General features: G+C 35.9%; 2 protein-coding genes across 4 annotated transcripts in view; both read left to right on the top strand.

Moving 5' to 3' along the window:
* Positions 1-1,578: 1,578 nt before the first annotated feature.
* LOC108745528 (C-myc promoter-binding protein) lies at positions 1,579-10,988 on the top strand. 3 transcript variants are annotated; one of them, XM_018481708.1, is made up of 19 exons: positions 3,042-3,369; positions 3,756-4,355; positions 4,499-5,082; positions 5,160-5,400; positions 5,499-5,769; positions 5,859-5,950; positions 6,032-6,282; positions 6,361-6,531; positions 6,605-6,733; positions 6,845-7,091; positions 7,165-7,315; positions 7,566-7,769; positions 8,127-8,354; positions 8,768-8,863; positions 9,019-9,257; positions 9,351-9,609; positions 9,687-10,091; positions 10,265-10,434; positions 10,600-10,988. In XM_018481708.1, exons 1-19 carry the CDS (start codon positions 3,042-3,044, stop codon positions 10,734-10,736), a joined length of 4,803 nt encoding a protein of 1,600 aa, XP_018337210.1. In that variant the 3' UTR covers positions 10,737-10,988. The 3 variants fall into 3 exon arrangements, with proteins under 3 accessions (XP_018337211.1, XP_018337212.1, XP_018337210.1); XM_018481709.1 differs by lacking the exon at positions 8,768-8,863 and having other exon boundaries at positions 1,579-3,369; XM_018481710.1 differs by lacking the exons at positions 7,566-7,769; positions 8,127-8,354; positions 8,768-8,863 and having other exon boundaries at positions 1,579-3,369.
* A 3,314-nt stretch (positions 10,989-14,302) lies between these two features.
* LOC108745529 (unc-112-related protein-like) overlaps positions 14,303-22,426 on the top strand; it is a 46,168-nt gene continuing 38,044 nt past the window's right edge. Inside the window, exon 1 of the mRNA XM_018481711.1 lies at positions 14,303-14,441. Coding sequence (XP_018337213.1) covers positions 14,303-14,441 — 139 coding nt within the window. The remainder of the gene's footprint in view (positions 14,442-22,426) is intronic.

The following is a 22,426-nucleotide window of genomic DNA, read 5'->3' as shown; positions in this document are numbered from 1 at the left end:
CATACTAGTAATTATATGTTAGATAAAAACAGGCTAAAAATTTGCATAAAGAAACAAAACTTCGTAATTTTATATTATAATAAGATATAGGATAAATATTATAAGACAAAATTCACAAAATTAACTTTAAATTTTCAGTTTCGTTTATTAAAATTTAAAGTTTATTATAATTTTTATTTACATTTGTTGTGCGTCGTCTATAATGGGCAGTAGCAGTAATCGATTACAGAGTAAGCGTAGAAATCAATAAATTATAGTCGAATGTGAGAAGGATAATTAATTATCATTGGATTTCGACGTCTACTCCTTAATCCACTACTGTCTATTGTAGACCAAGCATAAGAGATGTAAAATTTAAATTTTTTCGTTCAAGGAACTCATTAAACTATCCCTCTTATGGATAGTCGATATGCTTCTGTCCAGAGAATTTAGTACAGAGACGAACCACATCTACTCTCGACGATACAATTTTATCGATAATGTCAGAAAATGTATATAATCACGTAATTCTTAAATTGAAAATGGATGTACTGGTGGTAGTGTACGAGCGATTTCGATGGTAACAGGAAAAAATCCGACATGATCTCTCTTAGGTTTCTTTCTAGTAAACATATAAAATATATGTATATATATATATATATTTACAATTATTTAAAAAAATTTGAATGATGCAGCTAAAATGAATAAATATACAGAGGCAAGACATGCGTACAAAGATAATAATTTTTTAAAAGAAGAAAGAAGATTATTAATTTAATTACCATAATAATGGAGCTATACATAGACTTATATTTCTATGTTTTTATGCACTTCTTTTTATGCTTAAAAGGAGATAATTATATGTATATATTGACGTATCAGTAAAAGGTTAAAAATAAAATACTGAAAGCACGTCGACCATAAAAAGAATATTTTAGATGCTTTCTATTTTACTGACACAAACATGTTATCCTAGTTTGACATTTGTCAAACATCATTTGTTTTTAAAATAATGTACATATTGATAAAAAAAATTTGTAAAAAAATATATTCCAATATTTTTTATTATTCTAGTTTTATAAAATTAAATATTACATAAATAAGTATTAATATTTACGGATTTCATAGGTATCATGGTATTCATTAAATTATTTACTTTTATTTCAAAAATACTAAAAGTATTAAAATATTGAAAAATATTAATTTTTTTGCATTGAATTAATTAAACATTTAAAAATATTAAACAATACCTTTATCAAATTAGTATTATTTAATAATATTCAATGAACAAAGTGAAATAATTTAAATAAAATATTAGAAAAAAATGTAACAGGTGAGATTATGCCGAGAATCTGTTGCTATAATCAATTATCTTTCCCTAATAAGAGTGTATTCCTTTTCACGCATGATGCGTTTTATTCTTCTTTAATATTCGGTGAATAACAAGAATAAAATGATACATATATATCATGCGCATCATGCGTGAAACGGAAAACACCCTATCTCACTATAAGATAATTGCTGCAGCTGATTTGTTAATCATAATACAAATTCCTATCCTTTATCGTCGGCGCGTCGAGAATACACGCATAACTGTTGTCGCAATCTGCGCGCGATCGTTTAGGCACGAACTCGCAACGCATAATTAGCGTAATTGATCTTTGAACGTCATGCATTCGAAATCCTGGCTCTCGTTTACGTCTGTTTATTCCTAACGATTCGAATGACCCCGGGGGCTTGACGTTTCCAATAAAAGGGAAAAAAAACAAGAAAGAGAAAAAAAAAGAGAAACACAGAGGTACGAAAAGAAGGAGGCATAACGCGCGCTGTCCGAGCCGGAGGATGCAAGGTGAGACCAGACGAGACGCGGCGCCTACCACACATCCATCGTCCCGGAGCATAGCGCTATCGCGATTGATCGCGGTCGTACGCGGCGAGAGGAGCACGCTCGCCAATCTCAATTCCGCGCCGCGGGACCGCTTTCGAAGGAGCCGCGCCATCGCCACGGTCATCGGCCATTTTGCCAGCGGCCAGTCGGGCCAGTGGGGACTAACTTTGGCCATTTGACACTACCCAACAATACCACACGCCGCCGATCCCTGGAAAGATTGGCGAAGGTGCGCTCCGGCCACGGCAACGCAACAACGCAGTTTCATCGGTGCGTCACCACTGCGGAACTCGTGCGACGTCGACCACCCGTATCCGCGGCGCCGCCAAGCTCCGCGCCAGTCGCGCACGACAACGCGCGATAACGTCGTCCGCGACCGCGCTTGTGTAACTCTGTCGCGTGTGCGTGTGCGACGTCTAACCTATGACTCCGTTCTGAAGAGGAAGTGGCAACAGCTAACAAACGGGGACTCGCACCTCACACGGAGGGATGCGATCGCGACGACGGCCGACGGATCCGCCGGGCGTCGACGTCGGCAAGTGAACGCCGACGCATCCGCGCGAGGAACGCCGTGTCCGATTTATTTACAAATTCCCGAGAGCGAGGTGAGGATGCGGGACAATGTGCGAGGAACGAGGTGCGTTTACTCCGTAAAGTGAGCTTGAACGATAATCAAGGTATATCCGTCGCTTCCTGATGGGTTTCCAAGTCCAGGAGATCGTCTTCTAGATTGTGTGACGCACCTTAACGACTCGATCGAGCTTTATCCGAGCAATAACACGAGGCTAGCGCCGAGAAATACTCCAGCGTTGCAGCAAACCCGTATTGATGGGTAGACAAAATATTTTTATAAGATTGTAAGCCTATGAGGGAGCGCAGGACCAGTTACTACAATGTTTCGAATATTAGTATGACATCTAAGGAGTTAACTGCCCTTGTTGGTATATAAGGTAGAATACTTCTCGCGTGTTAGGAAACGACACATCACATGCTCTTTCGAGTGGTACTTATGTGAGAGAGATTTTAGAACAATCAGTTTAGTGCCATGTACAGAAACGTCCTCAGTAGCCAACAAGATTGATGGCCGTTAATACCTATGTTATGAGGTATTCGGAAAATAAAGTTTAACCAAAAGAATTTTTGATGTTTTGGTAATCTGTACTGTTTAGAAAATATGGATGACAGAAGGGTAGCAGATTATTTTGTTATTGCCGGTCTACCTGGTCAGGATGATGAGCTTAGCGAAGATAATGAGACTAACGACAAGCTGGAGGCTTGGTGTCAGGAAGGCACTCATCTCAAAGATATGCACATGCCGCCTCCTATCACAGATCTTGCCGTAATATTTCCTGCACTGGGGGAACATTGTCCGGAGGGATATACACTCTTAGAATATACGGTATCCGGTTTTCCAGCAGACTTAAATCATGGGAGTTTACGAACAAACGAGTGTTATTTGTGCTATAGAAGAGGGCGGGATAAACCTCCCTTGGTTGACATTGGTAAGAGAGAGGGACATCAAATTAATATCTAGTGAATTCAATCGCTTGCATTACACTGTATTAGCATATACTAAAAGCTGCATATACATATTATGGAATAAAAGTAAAGTTAAAAATATATAAATATATTACATATTCAAATAATGATATTGTCATGTTATTACATATGCATGTATTATTTCAATTGTCAAAGTTGATTATGTTACGCCATTGCATTTAAATACTTTTTATAAAGTAGCCTCTAATATGTATTATAATTTAGTGTAATACGAGTGACTGTCATAATGAAATTAAAGAACAAACATTATGAGACGATATATGATCGACTCTAAATATTACTGAAATTATTACTAATTGTATTATTTAAATGTCATTTCACTTTATAGGTGTAATATATGATGGAAAAGAACGTATAATGCAAGATGCCGAAATGGTATTAGAGACCCCTAAAGGCCATGTGGCGAATGTGAATAATTCTACGTCAAAAATTTTTGTAACATACAGACGAGCGAGTCGGAAGATGCCTTGCAATTCCCTTGTGGTTACAGATATTTGTGTTATCTTGACAAATAAAGGAGAGAGTCCGCCACACGCTTTCTGTGTTATTAATAAGAATTTGAACAAAGGAATGCTGGGCAGCGACGTATTTTTGTGCTACAAGAAATCTATGAATCGCGCTAATTTAGTATCATTTAAACCAGCGATACTCTACAAATATCCCATGGTAGATTACAACAGTTTCGTCTTTCCTAATTCTGTCGCCATGTTTTGTCTACCGATGGGTGCGACTATAGAATGTTGGCCTAAAGTAGCGTGTAAACCTAAGCCGGTATTCTCGACGTTTGTCTTAACGGTTGCCGATGCTGCTCAAAAAATATATGGTTCAGCAATAACATTTTACGAGGAAGTTCAAATGGAGCTCGATACTTCAAACTGCAAAAATAGTCAGGAGATCATGGACACAGTTGAAAATAATAAAAACAGTGGTACAAATGTATTTTTTATAATCTTAATTTTATAATGTTTGACTTTTTTTTTATAGATAATCACGAATCCATATGTAATACAGAATAAAAAATATTCCCACGTGTATCCTACTTTATTACATAATATCCTGTTTTTGTTTCAGATAATATGGAGATAACTAAAGATAAGCCACAAGTGAAAATGAAGATGTTTAAGAGATTTGGCATACTCAAGAAGCTTAGTATATTGGAACTGGAAAGGTTGCAGTACACAGATCCTGCGAGCCAATCGCTGAATATTAGTAAATCCATATGTATACTATCTCACTGGCCGTTTTTTGACACGTTCGAGAAATTTTTGGTTTTCCTACACCGCATGGTGAACGATAAGCCGCAGAGTGTCCCGATCGAGAAATATATCTCGTACTTTTTATGCGACATACCGTTTCCAAGTCCGCAACGTCCACGAATCTTAGTACAGCTCAGTAGTCAGGATAGATTAATCTTGACTCAACCGGAGGATTTAGCTCTGCCTAGATCAGGCGCAAGTTTCAGACAACTACTGATAAACTTGGGACCTGATAATTGTTTATTAATACTATTATTAATATTGACCGAGCAGAAAATATTGGTTCACTCCTTACGTCCGGATGTACTAACTTCCGTCAGCGAGGCCATTGCCATGATTCTGTTTCCTTTTAAGTGGCAATGTCCTTACATACCATTGTGTCCTCTAGGATTAGCAGAGGTAACGTATACTAAATTTGCATTTTTTGTTGTACTATGTGCAAAAAAGTGAAAAGACAACTATTATTTAATTTGCAGGTGTTGCATGCACCATTGCCATTCCTGATCGGCGTGGATTCAAGGTTCTTTGATTTATATGATCCTCCTTCTGACGTCAATTGTGTAAATTTGGACACGAATAACATTGCAATATGTGACGATAAAAAATATTTAAATGTTAAATTACTGCCTAAAAAGGCAGCTAGACAGCTCAGAAATTGGTTAGAGCTTTTGTCCTCCAAGATAATTTCGTGGGGAAAAACTAGCTGTTCCCAAAAAGGTATTATTATTTATATCCTATTATTATTATTTACTTATTTTTTACTACCTTTTTTTATCTATTAACATTTTAATTTATATATACTATTTTCATATTAGATAGAGGAGATGAAGACTTCAGCGTGGATAGGGAATTTCAACAAAAACGAAAGGAGCAAGCTTTAGAACTTGAAATACAGGATGCTTTCTTAAGATTCATGGCGACGATTCTCAAAGGATATCGAAGTTATCTGTTACCGATTACAAAAGCGCCTACTGTAGGAACAACGGATCCGACAAGTTTATTTAATATCCAAGCGTTTTTGAGAAGTCGCGATAAAGCCCATGCTAAATTTTACACCATGCTTGTCAGAACGCAAATGTTTATCAGGTGAATTAATTTTTTCTCATCAATTCTATTATAATATTATTCATAACATGTAATCATAATTTTATTCTAACAAAAATGTAAATTGATAGGTTCATAGAAGAGAGAAGTTTCGTATCTGATATGGATATGGCTGGGTTAGCGTTTTTCGATGAATGCACAGAACGAGTTGAGGAGGAAAATGGTACGAATAAAATTAAGATACATTTTTCTGTGTTATTAATGGATAAGATATGTAATTTTTTATTCCTCATTTAATTTTCAGTAACGCTTTTGGAACTGGATGAATCTCAACATAGTGAACGTACAGTATTTATACCTCCACCTGAAGCAGGAACAAATCAAACACCAATAATATACAAGTCGTTCAAGTTGGACCCGGAACTAATGAGGCCTCAGAAGAATTTCTGTTTAAAGAATCCCTCTCTAAGTGCCTTCGGTATGGTACCTGGAAGTCCTATGGCTCGTAGAACGAAGCATGAAATCAAAGTTGCTCAAAGGATGGCTCGAAAACAAGTAAATAAAATAATTCTTTATATGAAAAAGTAAATTTTTATGAGCAAATGTGCATGTGTGATTTGTTATGTTTTTCAGGCTGCAATGCCCGACAGGTGGGGTAGATGCCTGCTTGGTACATGTCACAGTCTTTGGTTTCTGCATTTACCGGCCATGTTACAAGTTTCCAGCCAACCTGCTGCAGTTTTGCATCAGGCCTATGAAATATTGGTTAAAATGCAGAAGTTACGTCTTGATCCTATGGAAGAGGTATAAATATTGAGTTCGACATTAAAGAAAAATAAATCTGTTCTTTTTAAATGAATGTTTGTTATTTCTACAGGTATGCTACAGAGCTATGATGCAACTTTGTGGGGTATACGGGCAACCAGTTTTAGCTGTAAAGTTATTATTCCATATGAAACGCAGTGGTGTTCAACCTAACGCTTTAACATACGGATTTTACAATAAGGTAATTTGTCTATCTTTTTTAAACTAGTAAATATATCGTAAAAAACACATTTATGTAAAACTTTTTATAATTATCTTGAGAGTTTTATTTAATTGTTCGTCGTATTTACAGGCTGTTCTCGAGGCAACTTGGCCTTCGGATATGACAAACTCAAGTCAGTTAATGTGGAACAAATTACGAAATGTTATCGTCGGTGCAGCTTTATTTAAAAAAGCTGGAAAAAAGAGCGCTAGAAGACGATTGAGCTCTAATGTAGACTTCTTAACCACCGATAAGACTGAATGTATGGAACATGCGCTCTCTCGGTCTAGTCTCGACAGTTCCCATTCTCAGGATACCGAAGCTGCGCACAGTGATTGTAAATTGATTTTTTTACACATGACAAATCACGTTAAAATTTATAAATAATATTTTTTTCCTTTTTGCGGCAGCCACTAAAGGCAGTTCTGTGTCAGATTTACCCGGGTTCGGAGCATTCGAATTAAAAGCTAAGCTCCTTCGACAGAATAGCATAGTGAAAGATCAAACAACATTAAGTATCTTACAATCGGATGAATTGGAACAAACACCGAGTAATCCAAGGTATCTTGTTATATATTCATTGTTAGGACTTGTTAGTGTCGCTCTCAGGTTAGCCCCATTCGCTGGAACCGCTTGTTCTTTAGATTATATTGTTTTACTAGTATTACAGTAGCGGATGCAAACGAGTATTTATTGTGTAGACTATTTTGTCATTGTCAAATCTTACGTAATCTTAATCTTTCCTTATTGAATTTTACAGTGCTAATTTTTGCATGTATAGGCTTATGTAGATGTAATATTTTCCATGTAGGCTAACGCGCAGTGTCGAATCGCCTTTAAAAAGTCCCATACGCACACCAGTTACGGAAAATGACCCATTGGGTGCTCTCATTAATGACGAAACACCGATTGTGTCGCCTTCCGAGGAGAATGATTCAAATTGCTCAACAAGTACTTTAACCGTTTTAAATAATACGACTGAAGAGAGACCAGGAGGGCCGCTCTTATTTAGAAGGTATGAAGATACTCCGTATTGTATTCGTATGTAAAATATTAAATATTTAAACGAGAACGAAAATCAAATCTAGAAGTAGTATATCGCAAAATAATTTTTGAAAAAGTTATATGAACAAATATTTTTTCAAAATAAAGATAAACTTAAGAGAAAAAAAGGAATATATGAAATACAATTCATAACCACTTAATGGGAGACTGTTACTGGTAATCAAAATAATCGCGAGCACAATAAAAGTATTTCTTTTGTGGAGAGACAGTTGTGTCTCATGCTTTGTGATCTTCAAAGATATGCATTCATTTGCATATATGATTTTAAGTACGAAAATCACTCTATATATAAAATATGTGTTTACAGCAACATCCTCCCACGTAGTGCGACGTTTCATCAAGCGGTAGATGAAAGTGGCATGACGGTGGGTGGGCATTTGCAGAGGAGTGAGACGATGCCTCACTCCGTGGCGCAACAAGGGGAACAGGAGAGAGAAAAGGAGAGACTGGAAATAAGCAGTCTTTGGTCTCAAAATAAGGATAGTGTAACGTCCAGCCTCTCTAGCTTAGGATCTAGTCTTAAACTTAGTTTCGGGTAAGATATTTATGTGTATGTTTAAATTAATAACATGCACATACCGTCTGTAGTCAAATAACACCTCGTAAATAGATTACGTAAATAGATTACGTTTCAATTCCTCAAAGTGTGACGTGATACAATACATTTGCAAGATTTGATTACTTTATATTTTATATTCATAAAAAAATATGTAAGGTAATTTTATATAGATTATACTTCTAACTTTTTAACAAAATGTATAAATAAACGATATCGATAAGAAAAGTAAATTGTTATGTATATTTATGCGTTACATATATATGCATAACAAAAGTGATGACTAAATACGTAATTTGTAATCACACTGTTAGAGGAATGTAATTTTATTTTTGTTTATTTGTTGCATGCGTATGTGAGTTGGTTTTTGTTATTTTGTCCGTTAAATGTAGACGATACTCCACGGGTGGATTGGCATTTGCTAAAAATAAGGATTTAATATCATCGAATCAACTTATTGAATCTCTTAGTCTCTCCAGCTATATCAGGTATGTAATGTGTATGTTAGTTGCATAGATGCCCATTAGACATGTGCGTTCTGCTTTTGTATGCATCTACATTATTACAAAATACATATTTTTAATATGTAAGATATTTTCCCTGCAAATTCCAGATTCTATGTTTCTATTAATTCTTATTTTAGTCCGTCGAGTTTAACAGGAAAAAAGTCGAACGAAATAATACTTGGTGGTTTGAATAGCTTAAAGTCCGCTGCAACGACTGTGGTAAAAAAATTTGATGAAATCAAAGAAGCCATTTCAGCGACAAGTACGCCAGTGAAAAATAAGGAACGTGAACAAAAAATAGCTTATGGAGTATCGCATGAATCTCTAGATTCTCTCACTGATTCCATACAAGATCGAAACGAAACAAGAGCATCTGGTATGGAATATAAACTACAATAATAACAAATATCATATATATATTTATATTAATCTCTTTTTTCAATACTAATCTCTTTTTTCTTTCAATCAGGTGATGGAAATTTAGATTTGTGTCCACTGTACGAGCTCGCGGAGTGTCTGTATCCAAAAGGCACTAGAGAGTTAGAGGAACGTCTTGCTATTGAGCTTGTGCTTTCCAGTGCCAGTAGGTGTCATCATTGCGCTGCCATCCTGTATGATGAGGAGATAATGGCTGGTTGGCAGCCGGAAGATTCCAACTTGAATACAGTCTGTCAATATTGCGACAAAGCTACTGTACCCCTCCTCACAGCTACGATATTAGATTACAGGTGACTAAGCGACCATAGCGTAAGTGATATCGTCCTTAGTGATAAAGTTATCACTAAGAATAATTTGTCTCATATAGATCCGAAGTAAGCGAGAAGAATAGTGACCCTTTAATGGGAGCACTGGTAGAATTATTGGATCAACCGAAAGAATCGTTGGAACCGATAACCGTACCATACCTAAATCCATTAGTTTTGAGAAAAGAATTAGAAAGTGTATTGAGTCAAGAGGGGGATGCGTGTCTCACTAAGCATAAGTTCATTCAAGAGCACCCGATAGTATATTGGAATTTGATATGGTACTTTGAAAGGATTAATTTAACGAGTCATTTACCTGATCTGTGGTTGGCTAACGATAAGAACTCAGAACTTCAAAGAACTATAGGATTGGTAGGTGTTAGAACCATATGGGATAACGAACGACTCCACATGGACCGTTTGCCTATGTATCTCCAATGGAAGTCAAATTCCACAGAAGACAGAACGTAAGTTTCAATAAATCTTTTTTCAAATCATTAATAATATTTAAATTTCAAGTGTAAATAGATATTGTGAAAGAATTAACGATTATCTGGATTAGGAAGGTTGATTGATCAGGTTTATCTTTGAACAAATAGATATATGAACAGTTAAAGCTGCTAATTTTTTTTTGCTCTAGATTGATGCAGACAGTGATAACATATGTCCGTTGCAACGACTTAGCGGAACCTATACTAAGAGTGGCCTTAGAAAGAAGTAAACATCAAACAGACGATCATCCGTTTTCTATATACAGGGATATTTTGTTTCTGGCATTTACTGTATTAGGAAGAACGAATATTGACCAAGGTGGGTTATATATGCACATGATTAAAATATTGCAATCTTTTTCAAATTTATATAAGATATTTCTAAAATGATTAATCTAAATATCTATCATCTAAATATAATCGAAATATTTATCAAGTTTGATTATGACATTAGTTTGTCTAACAACAATTCTTATTCTTACAGGCGTCTTCGATAGGGAATACAGTTTATCGCTGGAGAAATTTTCCGAGAATGATGAGAAGTTATTACACAAAATTGATGCGCCGCCGACAATGATGTCAGTGTACTGCAGATATTACTTCAAACAATTAAACGTGTGAGGATCACGCGAGCAGCCGTAATCCCGAAGATGCTTAAAAAAATGTCCTATTTGAGACATCGAAGGAGATATGATATTGCGCGAATAACTCTTGCGAGTACAACATTCTGTACTTGCGCAATTGCACGCGAGACGAATATGCGCGCAAGGAACGATGTTAAAATAGATTTTACGACATCTCAAAATGTCTAACGTCATGACAACGGCGACGTTGGCTGCTTATATGTTGAATGTTTATTATTATCTAACACGAAGGACTATATATATATATATATATATATATATAAATGTTATCGACGATGAATTATGCTCGATGAGTCCGATCTACAGCACCGTTTCTCGAAATGCGATCGGCAAAATACGATCAGCGTCATAGCGCAGACATGCGAACTAACATTACCTCATCTTCGTTTTTTTTCATAAGACTCCGCTTACTCGCTGACACCCGTGATACTTGTCTTTGCTTGCGCAAAAAAAAAAAAAAAAACAGATGGATCGTTGGATTCGAGCTCACAGTTCTTGAACTTCGATCACATACGCACGCGAAAACTGACGGGAGTAGTCATTGGTTGCATCGATATCATTTTAGCGTTAATTGCTAAATTGTCGGTTAACTAAAGTTTCTTTCTTTATTACGGCGACAGAAGGCTGTGATACAGAAACGAGGAAATTGTTAACCAGACTAAGCTATCGACGTTGCCGATAACAAGATCAGTCAGTGCAATAGAAGTTGAACGATAATATTTTTAACTAATCTTACATCTCTGATCTTCATATGTTTATAATATAATTGTTTTTAACAGTTATCGAATCTTTCTTTTTTTTAATTAATGAATCGGGTCGCGCATGCCTCTGTTTTGTGATTCAGTAACTTGTGCAGCGCATTAGCGGTATCTAAGAGTACAACATTGAAAAGTGTTAAGTACCAAAGAATTTACGGACTGTAAAGCGACTGCAAGTTCAATTCCCTCCAGGTGTGCTGTGACCTTAAATACGTTTCAGTCCGACACGTAATATCCGCGATGTAAAGAAGAAAGAAAAAAGTGGCGGTGTTAAACGAGGCAGCGCCTAATACCAACTATTTTTTTTACCGCGAAGAAGAGCAAGAGAGAAAGAGAAAACGCGATGTAAAGTATAGTGTGTGACATGACGAAACGCAGTATTCTTTCCTTGTACTCTTAGGTAGAAACGATCGTTTATTGCACGGCAAAATACAGCGTAAGTATCGTTTTTCTGCGTCCCAGGTGAAAAGTGTTCTTCACAGGACGTGGCACGTTAAACTCGACTATTTATCCTCAACGTAAATGCTTAGCATGAGAGTGAATATTTTTATGAATTCTAGACAATTCAAAGCATTTGTAATAGATTAGCGAAACTTAGTTAGATGACGCTGCCCACGATTTATTCTCTGTCGAATTGGGATGAAGAGATTATTCATCGCAAGGGGAAACTCACACGAATGCGGTTTTTCAGTGCCGTGCACTTTTCACCCTGGACAAAATGGATGAACGTATGTTCATTCATTACAGTACTATAAATGTAGATTATGAAAATAAAGTCAGTTGAGGTATTTTACAAAGGTCGTCTATTTCACTTTAGAGAGAGTTTTCCGCAGTACCCGCTTTATTGTATTTAATCCAAAATTAATTTCAATTTAACACTGTCAATTTAATATTGCTCCTGCATATTTCCCATAACTATTTTTACGAATTCTTTTAAAAGTTTCATGTAAAAAAAATTACTCTTTATATAATCTCGGTTTTTGTTTAAATCCTACTAATTTTATGTTTTCGAACAATTATTAATTTAAATATTAAAATGAGGTTATTGAAAAGTAAAAATATTTGGAAATATTATACATATTGAATATATATGTTATTTGTTTGTAAAAAGATATATAACATTTCATAAATTATTTGTTTCTCGATAATCTCGCTTTAATAATTTACATTCGAAATAATGTAGAGTAGAGAATCAATTTTTGTAGAAAGGAAACAAATTCTATGTAAGACAAAGATATGTATATATAAAAAATATTTCAATAATAAGAAATAACGCGAAGGTAAAATGCACGAGACCATGGAAAAAAAATTACCAGGAAAGTATTTTGGTAAGAAATTACTCAAATTCAGTTGAAACTTCGCGGCTTCGGGAAAAGATTATATTGAAGTAGACCGCGAATTTGAATTTCGTGAGCTAAGTTCTCGACGTTAAAACATTTACGCAAAAGAAAACCATCCAGCAAACGAGAATGGATTGAAATGAATTGAAACGGATTCATATTTTCAGAAATATTGATTCACGAATGTTAAAATGAATGCTTTTCAATCCTCAATGCATTTTTATTTATTTATAAGAATTGTATGGAGCATATCTCCATGTCTTTCAATCTGAAAATAACATTAGCTTTTTCTGTGCATTGTGAATACTGTTCAATTCAAAATTTTGAATAAGAAATGCAGTTTTTCGATTCAATTTTATCCAATTGAATCTAATTGAATCCAATTAAATCCAAAAAAAAGTATTTGTTATTTAAAATACGCGCGCATTCGGATAGAACAAAATTTCAATCCATTTTAATCCATTCTCGTTAGCTGGGCGTTCACTTCAGTTTGCTTCTTACTAAGTGAAATTGATTCGCGTTATCTTTTGTCAAAAAACTGATCCTTCCGATCGGCTTAGAAATATCATTTTGAATTTTCAAGTATTATTTGATAGAACGATATCATAAATTTAAATATACTTATAATTAAACGTTCATGAAAATGTATAGAAACAGGAGTTGCCTCACAAAGTCGTTCGCTTTCGGTCACAGAGTGTTCTTCATTCGGTCGTTTCATTAATATCCGCTTTCTCACATCGCCGTCTCCAAATCGGGCCAAATATTCTCGCTACAACGGCGAGCACGGTAACCGTTTCATTCGAGAGAGAACGTACGAACGCGGCGCGGAGTCGAGCGCGGCCGAGCGACGTCGAAGATGACCGACGCGACGTTTCCCGTCGCGTTCGGCTTTCCTGCGCCCGACTTCACTCGGGTGACTCGGGCTCCGAGCGAATGAAAGGTGGTGGTGGTGGGTTCGCGCGCGCAGTGCCTTGATCCTCTCGGTCCTATTCGGTTCCGCCGTTTCGTTTCCACGCGATTACGCACGCGTGTGTATTCGTGTATGCGGCCAGCGGCGGCGAATCCGGTGGGGCAGGAAAGGAAGGCCGCCGAGGAGGACGACCAGTCGTCGCGCGACAGTAGTGCGTTGCGTGTGGCGGTCGTCGGGTCGTCGTACTCGTCGTCGCCGAGCCGGACGGACGAACAAACGAATAGTGGACGTTACTCGGTGGTGTGACATGTTCACCAGACGTTGAACCGTGCGCGAAACTCTCGTTAAACGTACGAGGAACGACCGCGCCGGTAGTGTATCGTATGCGTGTGCGAAACCGGACCTCTTCGCCGACCGACCGATTTCCCGTTCCCTCCTGCCTGTTTGCGTTGACATCGCCGTTCGGCGAAGGAGAGGAAGAGGAGAGAAAGAAGAAAAGAGGAAAAAAGAGAAGAGAGAAATTGCGTACTCCGGCATGTACTCCGACGGCCACGAGGTGGACGGCAGCTGGGTGCTGCGCGTCTACGTGACGGATCTGCAGGTCGAAAGGAGTTTACGCGTGAAGGGAGAGCTGCATATCGGCGGTGTCATGCTGCGCCTCGTGGAAGATCTCGGTGAGTATCCTATCAAGTCACATATTTCTCTCTCTCTCTCTCTCTCTCTCTCTATATATATATATATATATATATTTATATATTTCTTGATCTTTTTTCTTCGCCACTCTTTTTCGTTGCGCTACCTCCCGACTTCTACTCTAAAATGTAGCCGCTGAACTCCGATCTTCCTCGCGTTCATACTTGGATGTGTACATGATACATTTCAATGCGAACAGGTGGAATTTGAACTTGTCGGTAGCGCGACGCGACGACTGCAATTTTGAAGTGCCCGGCAAAATGGCGCGCATTGTGCTTGTTAATTCAAAACAGAGCGACGATGTCACTTGACGATTTTGTAGACAATGTGGACCGAATGTCCGTTGCGAGGGAGGTCTAAGAAATAATTTGTCGAAAATTTATGCTTCTAGGTAATACCTTATTCATATGGAAGAAGCAAGAAATAGAATTGCGTGATTGCGAAGTCAGTTGAACATGCCGCGTAGTGTTGTGACAGATTGAAATAGATGCAGTCATTGCAAAACGATGAAGTTTAACTTGAATTTCTTAACTAATTTCTTTTTAAAATTTCTTTTATAATATTTGCTTAAATATTAATTTGACAGCCATATCAATTATATATTATTATATTTTATTATATGCATATTTGAGAACAAAAAATGATTAAATCTTAGTTTTAAAAGAGAAATCAATGATTAAACATTAATAATTTGTGTATGTTTAGTTATTTTTATCAAGTGAATCGTGTGAAATATTAATTGGAGGGATTGTAAATGATAAAACATAATGTTCTTGTTAAGATTTATTTTATTTTAATATTTAATCATTTATGTCTTTTTTAAAATAGAAAAATAATTGATAATAAAGGATTTTGCATTTCTCAATTCTTTGCAAAAAAAAAACTGCAATTAAAAATTCCAGCTTTAACCACTTTGACCACCAATTAACGATTTTTCTGGTAAACCGGTTAATTTTACGAGGTTGAAAACATTGATCGCCTTTGCAGCGGCACAACATCAGTAATTAGCCAAGCCGATGCAGGACGGTTTTATCCTCGTTGAATTAGCCAATTTCGATCGATTGAACAAGCCGGTTCCCGTATCCACCTTGTATACTGGGTGGCCCGTTCGTTATTGTTGATACAATCGGAAAAGCCGGTGGGAAAGATGAGTCAAAAGATAGAATAAGTATAGCTTGAGACTTTCTCATATAAAGTTTGTACGTAAAATTTTACTGTATCTATGTTTCAACACACTTTTTCAATTTTTTATCTGTATTCGATGTTTTTTTCAATTATATTTTATAATATATACGCAAATTTGAGAAATAAATTGAAAGAAAGAAATTGGGGAAAAAAGAAAGAGAGACAGACGCAATTTCTTCATCGCTGCTTTTATTCGCGAGAGTTTGTTCGCTTTTGCGAAATAAATTTTCGCGCGGCATGGAGAACGGCGGTATAAAATTGCCGAATAAACGTAGCGAGGAAACGCTTCCGTTGAGAGAACAATTTCAACGCACTGTTTACCTGACGGCTGTGCGATAAGGAATAACTTGTATCTCTGGTGCGACGCCCATTCTGCTCTCGAGTGCGATAATGATAATCTCCCGAGTATTTTCATTTGATATTCTTCTTTTCGTTCATCGGGTGCACAGTATATTTTAGCAAATAACCAATTCTTCGAAACGCGGTTTTAATGCAAAATCAACTCCAAACGATTCAATGAAGATAGCAATTTTATGTATATCGAAGCAAAGAAATGTTTAAAGATTTTTGGAAGGTATAATACATATTGAACGGCCTTATGTTTATTTAGCTTGTGACGTCATTTTTATTTAATCTGATTATTTTACGCAGACAAACGGCATTTTCTATTTCCGAGAAAATCTCGTTTGGACTTGGAAAATGATTTTTTCATGACTTTCCGATTGTTGTTCGTGCAAGACGATTGTCTTTCGCAGGGAGAATTACTCCTATTCTCATCCGGTCTAAATAAAATATTTATCCCAATAACGCTGAGCTCTTCGCATGATGTGGGATTCGTCGTGACTCATGAATACGTTATGACGTGAAGTAACGAGTGCAAATGCATTATTCAATCGCGTTTCCGCGAAATCACCGTGAACCTCGAGCGATGAAATTATAAATCGACATCACTGAAAAAAATTATTAACATCAATTCAATTTATTATTCGCGACAATTCTTTTAGAAACGTCGAAGATTAAGTAATTTATTTTTGATATTTAATAATTAATCTTGTCATAATTAATTAGATCTCGTTCTAACAACATTGATGCACTGGAAGGACGATTTCGTTGAAGTATTTAAAACTGTAGTTAGATACAGATCTGAAAATAATTTTGTTGGATCATTAAAATAATTATGTAGGAGGCTCAACTTGGTTACTAGAAAGTCAGAACTTTCTGCAGCATTGCTCATCATGCTTGAGATTTCTATATAAATATTTCATGATCCAGCAAAATTATTTTTATATCTGTGTATTTAGTTAAATTTTTAAACACTTTAGCAAAATCGTTCTTTCCGTGTGAATATTAATTCCGTTATATTAATTTAGTTTACAGTAATAGTGTTAAATTTATAAATGTATTTAAATTTATTTAAATGTATAAATAATCAAAAAATAGAAACCGACCAAGTTAATGTAACAACATAATATAGTAGAGAGCGCCTGAGGATCGGTCAAAGTTGGAAGTTACGAATAATATAATATTCTAAATTCATGAATTTAATTAATCTCAAATGTGACTGTGCGCCGTTTCGACTCGCGATTATTAGCATCTCAAATTGATTGTGTTTTAATGTCCGTACGTTTCACGGTCACGTTTGAGATTAATTAAATTCATGAATATTATTTAGAATATTATATTATTCGTAACTTCCAACTTTGACCGATCCTTAGGCGCTCTCTACTGTATAAATAATTATTCAAATTTAAGAACATCCGGGAAATAATCGATAATTTTAAGGGAAAAGGGCGTCAGACATCAGATACGAAGCCAGGTAGAAAAATCCGGCAGCCATATCTTTTGTTGACTGGTCCTCTTACCTTTTTTTGCTCCGCTGCGCTGGATCCAACAGGTTGGCTTGGCCATGCAGGTTCTCGCCGCATCTCGCCGCTCGACGATTCCGAACCGGACCGACGCGTATTACCGGCCTACGTGTGGCTGAATCTTATGTAAATACACCGGGTGTCCCGGAGTGCACGTAGACATAAACGTGTCGCAATGGGTCACGCGTACTTGAGTGATTTTCAGTCGAGTGCGCAGGGTATTGTAAAAAAAAAAAAGAGAGATATTCATTTAGAGGGTTGTGCGACGTTGAGAGAATTTGGCGATATAATAAAAGAAACACTTAGTCGGAAGGTCGTCCTCAAACTGGAGGAGCTAACCGATTTTGGCAAGATGAATGATCTTCTTTCTTTAACACTTCATACCTGAGAAGCAAAAATCATCTGTTCGATTGTATCGTTGTAATCTGGGAAACAAATTCTGTACTATGAACATTTCCGAAGCAGTTACTTGAAAACGAGCTGAACGATACAATGAATCTATGTTCAACTCGTTATAAAAACGAAATCATCACATAAACTTGAATATCATTTGCATATTTCTAACAATATAAAAAAAGGCAGCAATATATAAAGGCACTGTGAGTTATATATTATATTAGAATATGCGAATTTTAATTTGTATAAATTTTATGCTTATTATTATATCTAATTAATTAAATTTTAATCTTAGAAGCACGTCTACAATTTGTAGACCATTTTGGTGTCTGAAGGAAAAAGCAAAAATTGTTTTTATACTGTTTATGTTTGTTCCTTTACTCGGATTATGGATACAATAGTTACGTTCAGCAGAAAAAGCAGCTTTGCAAATGTTGTAAAATTCTTTAATATAATTGATCTTACTCTTACTTCTTCACTGCATTTAAATATTTTATATAAACCAATTATATTTCAAAATAAAATTTTACAATTAAAAATTTTACTGGTTTTTCTATTGAACGCAGTCAATGTGTGAAGTGGTCGAGATAATTTTGAGAAAAGGAAAGGACAATGTCCAGAAAATGAAACGAAGGAAGTATAGAACATTCAGGTATAGAATGCCTGCCCTTTGCCTGATAGGAAAAGAAGCGATAAAATACCATATGGCCGATCGATATTGAAAGATTTGTACATAACGAAGAATATTTAAATGGTATGAGTTGAGAAATTCGGTTAAATATAGAAGCTGATTAAATCGGACGTAACATTGTATATATATCTAACAATATATTTCGATACGTTCTTTTATCGGAAAGAACGTTTATCAGTCATAAAATAAAATTATAAACGGTGTCTGTTTCTTATAAAAATGCTTAGATAAAACTAATGCAGCAGATAACAATAACTGCGTTACGCGATGAGAGTCACGCCTACGGATCAAGATCTCGATCAGCTGTCTGTCCTTTTTTAGTCACTTCGTCATTCTAATTTGTCCATTCCATAAATTCCACACTACAATACGTAAACACATTGCGTAAGCGTCTCCAAAGTAACTTGATCATATTTCGCGTTATGCAACATTCATTGGCACGTTGCGAAATGGAGATTTCCCGTTTTGCAAAATGCATAAAATTTTATCTCGTCTCTCGAGACTTTAGATATATTTAAAATCATATTCAATTATAATCGTGCCTGTTATATTCAATTATAATACCACAACTCTATACGATTTTCCGTCAAAGATTAGATCGTATGTTATAGAAGATAATTGAAATTCCGAATCGGGGATCGGCCACGTTTAGCGAGCGTTCTCGTTCGGTTAGGTCATTTAGTTGTTATCGAAATCAGCTTCGTGTAATTGACGCTCGCTGGTCAGACACGTGGTTTCGTGGGGAGAAAAAGTCGAGATACCCGAGCCGATGTACCGTACGTCAGTAACTCGACGACAAGACTGCATTCTTCTTACGACTCTTCCTCGAAGCCGAAGCTCCGGCAATAATGCCATCGCAGGGCTCCTTTTCGTCACCGCGAATTCCGGGACTCTGAATTCAAATCACACATTACGCAATTAAAAGCTAAAATCGCGAGCACGCCAAAATCCTAATCAAAAGACATGTTAACGTTAAAAAGCGAAGAAAGATCACCGTTGCTTCGAACTCTTCAATTTTAAGACAATTTCTTCAACGAACTCTACGAATTTTTGGCATAGATTTTGCTTTGTTCTGTTGTTCATGGATGGCAAGTTCTTTTGTCTCTGGTACGCCATCCATAAATTTTTCACGACGTCTCGTTACTCTTGTTGTCAGATAAAAAGAATGCGAAAGGAAAGGAGAGAGAGAAAAGAACACGCAATGGCTACTGCACGCGAATTTTCATGTGGATTTCCTTCGAAGCGACAAGCAGGCGAAGGTGAAATCCGAAGGTCGGCTCTACTACGAAGCTGTTAAGTTGAATTATCTGCTCGGATTACATGTACAGTGTCGGATTACCGTAATTTCATATGGCGTCGGCTACCTTACGCGAGTCGCAGGCGAAACCCTGATTTTCATGAAAACAGCCATACAATGTTTCGTACATCCTATGAAGTATCTTATTAAACGGTGTAGATTTCTACAAAAGGCTTTTGGCCTCTTTAGCAAAAAAAGAATCTTTAACATTGCGTTTATCTACTGCGCTGAGTCTTCGAACAACGTAGTTCAATGCGACTTTTTAATGCTTCTTGATATACGATATTTTATGGAAACAGTAGAAAAAAAAGTTTAGAATGAAAATACAATTTTTTGGTTGCTTTGCCACCGTTTAGGGCAGATATTTCTCTCAGCTCGGTTGGTCCAGATGGCAAATACTCGTCGAGAAGATGTGCATTGTAGTGGCACCTGGACTGTTTCGCCATTTGGAGGTTGTCTCTTACGGTACTTTGTACGAGTCGTGCAAAACGCGTGCGAAGTCATGCACTCTTTCTACCCTAATCGGGCGCTTCTTAGATTTTCTAGTTTACATTCACATCGATTTTTTTATATCTACTAAAGAGGTGAGCATTTGCTGCCATATATTTTGTAATAATCTTTTTTTTATTTGATATACAAGATAAGTTATCAGAAAACGTCTTGGAAAGGAGGAACATTTGTCGCTTCTGCTGGAATTTATAACTTTTATAAATGAAACACCACGTATTGTTCGCTCACGTATCGTCTCGATTGTAAATGAGAATAGAGGAAAGAGGATAACGGATGTGCCGTAGATAGGGAGTGATTTAATTCTGTTTGCACGTGATATTGGATCGAAGGATCCTATTTCTTCTTCGAAAGAACTTAAGAGGATTAAGCCACCGTCCTTGGGGCGCTTTTCGAAAATGTTATCCGAATGAATGACGTATTTAGTTCTTCATTTATTTATCAATTTTTTTCAGTTTTATATAGAAAGATTTATATAAAAATTTTATTCTGTCTTTTTTTACTTATATTTCTTGTATAATTATCTCTTTATCGTCTGTACAACTGTATTTCATATATGATGTAACTTTTTTCGACCGTAACGAAAGTCGTATTCTTGTCGTATTCTCGGAATTGTTTTACAACTCCTATAAAATTGTAATATCCCCTTTGAGAAGCATTAAATGCATTTGCATCTTACATTTTTTTGTAGCAATATTTTCTTGTGAAGAATATCTTGACGGGCTAGAATAAGACTCTATTTATATTCTACTAAAGTTGTTTTTTTTTTGGCGCGATAACCTTCGACTTATTCCTTGATCTTTTGAAGTCCAATTGGTTCGGACGTTCTTACGAGACGATAATTGGCATTGAATTCTGTCGATAATCTTGCTGCCGTTATGAAGAATGCTAATAACTCGCTCCTAGTTGCTACTAAGGCTTGCAATAGGTCTCGACTCGATTGGTTAGCGTCTATCGTGTTAATTGAAGATGACGTTAAGAATCAATTGTGTCGCTTTTATTATGAGTAGACTATGAATAACGCGTCTCTTTCAATATACGTTAGTTGTCAATTGAAAGAAAGTAGTCTGGACTATTACAGCGAATATCGTTTTATCTTCAGAACTGACTGCCAATAAGAAAACTTCGGAGCCTGTTTTATTTTCGACTTTATTTTATTTATATAAATTCTATCAATTTTTATTAACTTTGTCAAGAACATTATATATATATATACGTTTAGTTTTTTTTAAATTCTATTATTACAGACAAACGAAAAACACAATATAGCGAAAAAGTATACATATAATAAATAAATAAGAAAAATCCTTTTAAATGTCACTTTTTAATCGCGTGGTACTAAAATACTTTTTACTTTCAAATTTCGTAAATTCTTTTCTGAAAAAATTAATACGAAAACAATTAAGATTAAGAAAAAGAGAGACATAGAGAATTTACGAGCTTGTTTTCAAATAATGATCATATCTTGTATGTTAAATACAAATAACGCATAATTTCATTTATCCGCGATGACGATACTTATTAATATTATGAATCATAAGCAGAATTCTATATGAAATTCTTTTCTCTTGACGAAGCAAGTAAATGATTACCGAGTAAATGATTACTGACGGAGACGTTCCGAATAAATAATTATATATCTTCAAACTGATGAAATTTTTTTAACCGTAATTGATTCGTCAGATTCTTAAACTTCGAGTATCCTTCTACTGTATTGTTTATATATAATAGAAAAATCTCGTTATATAAATTTAATAAAAATCTCACTATATGAATTGGAATTTTTCTATTCCGAGAATTATTGCGATTTAATTATTAAGAACTTTTCTGATTTACGATGCGTTTCACGGCCAGCTTAAATTACGTATCGCGTATGTAACCGAGAATTTTTCACTCGCATATGAATAATAAGTTTTACTGACTTCACTACGTGACTTCACGATTCGACGAACGTGCCGGTTTCGTAACCGAGCGAGTGAATCATAGGCGATAGAGACGCGATAGTTGTTCTTCCAAATAATTCGG

This window comes from Trachymyrmex septentrionalis, unplaced genomic scaffold (genome assembly GCF_001594115.1).
Source record: "Trachymyrmex septentrionalis isolate Tsep2-gDNA-1 unplaced genomic scaffold, Tsep1.0 scaffold14, whole genome shotgun sequence".
In the NCBI taxonomy this organism is placed as follows: domain Eukaryota; kingdom Metazoa; phylum Arthropoda; class Insecta; order Hymenoptera; family Formicidae; genus Trachymyrmex; species Trachymyrmex septentrionalis.
The sequence above is the reverse complement of the archived record's forward strand: the minus strand, read 5'-3'. Positions and strand labels throughout refer to the sequence as shown.

Excerpts from the sequence above, each read along its gene's own strand:
- LOC108745528 (XM_018481708.1), top strand. The coding sequence starts at position 3,042 with ATGGATGACAGAAGGGTAGCAGATTATTTTGTTATTGCCGGTCTACCT. Across the intron at positions 6,734-6,844 it reads CATACGGATTTTACAATAAG|GCTGTTCTCGAGGCAACTTG; the intron begins GTAATTTGTCTA and ends TCGTATTTACAG. Across the intron at positions 7,316-7,565 it reads CAAACACCGAGTAATCCAAG|GCTAACGCGCAGTGTCGAAT; the intron begins GTATCTTGTTAT and ends TTTTCCATGTAG.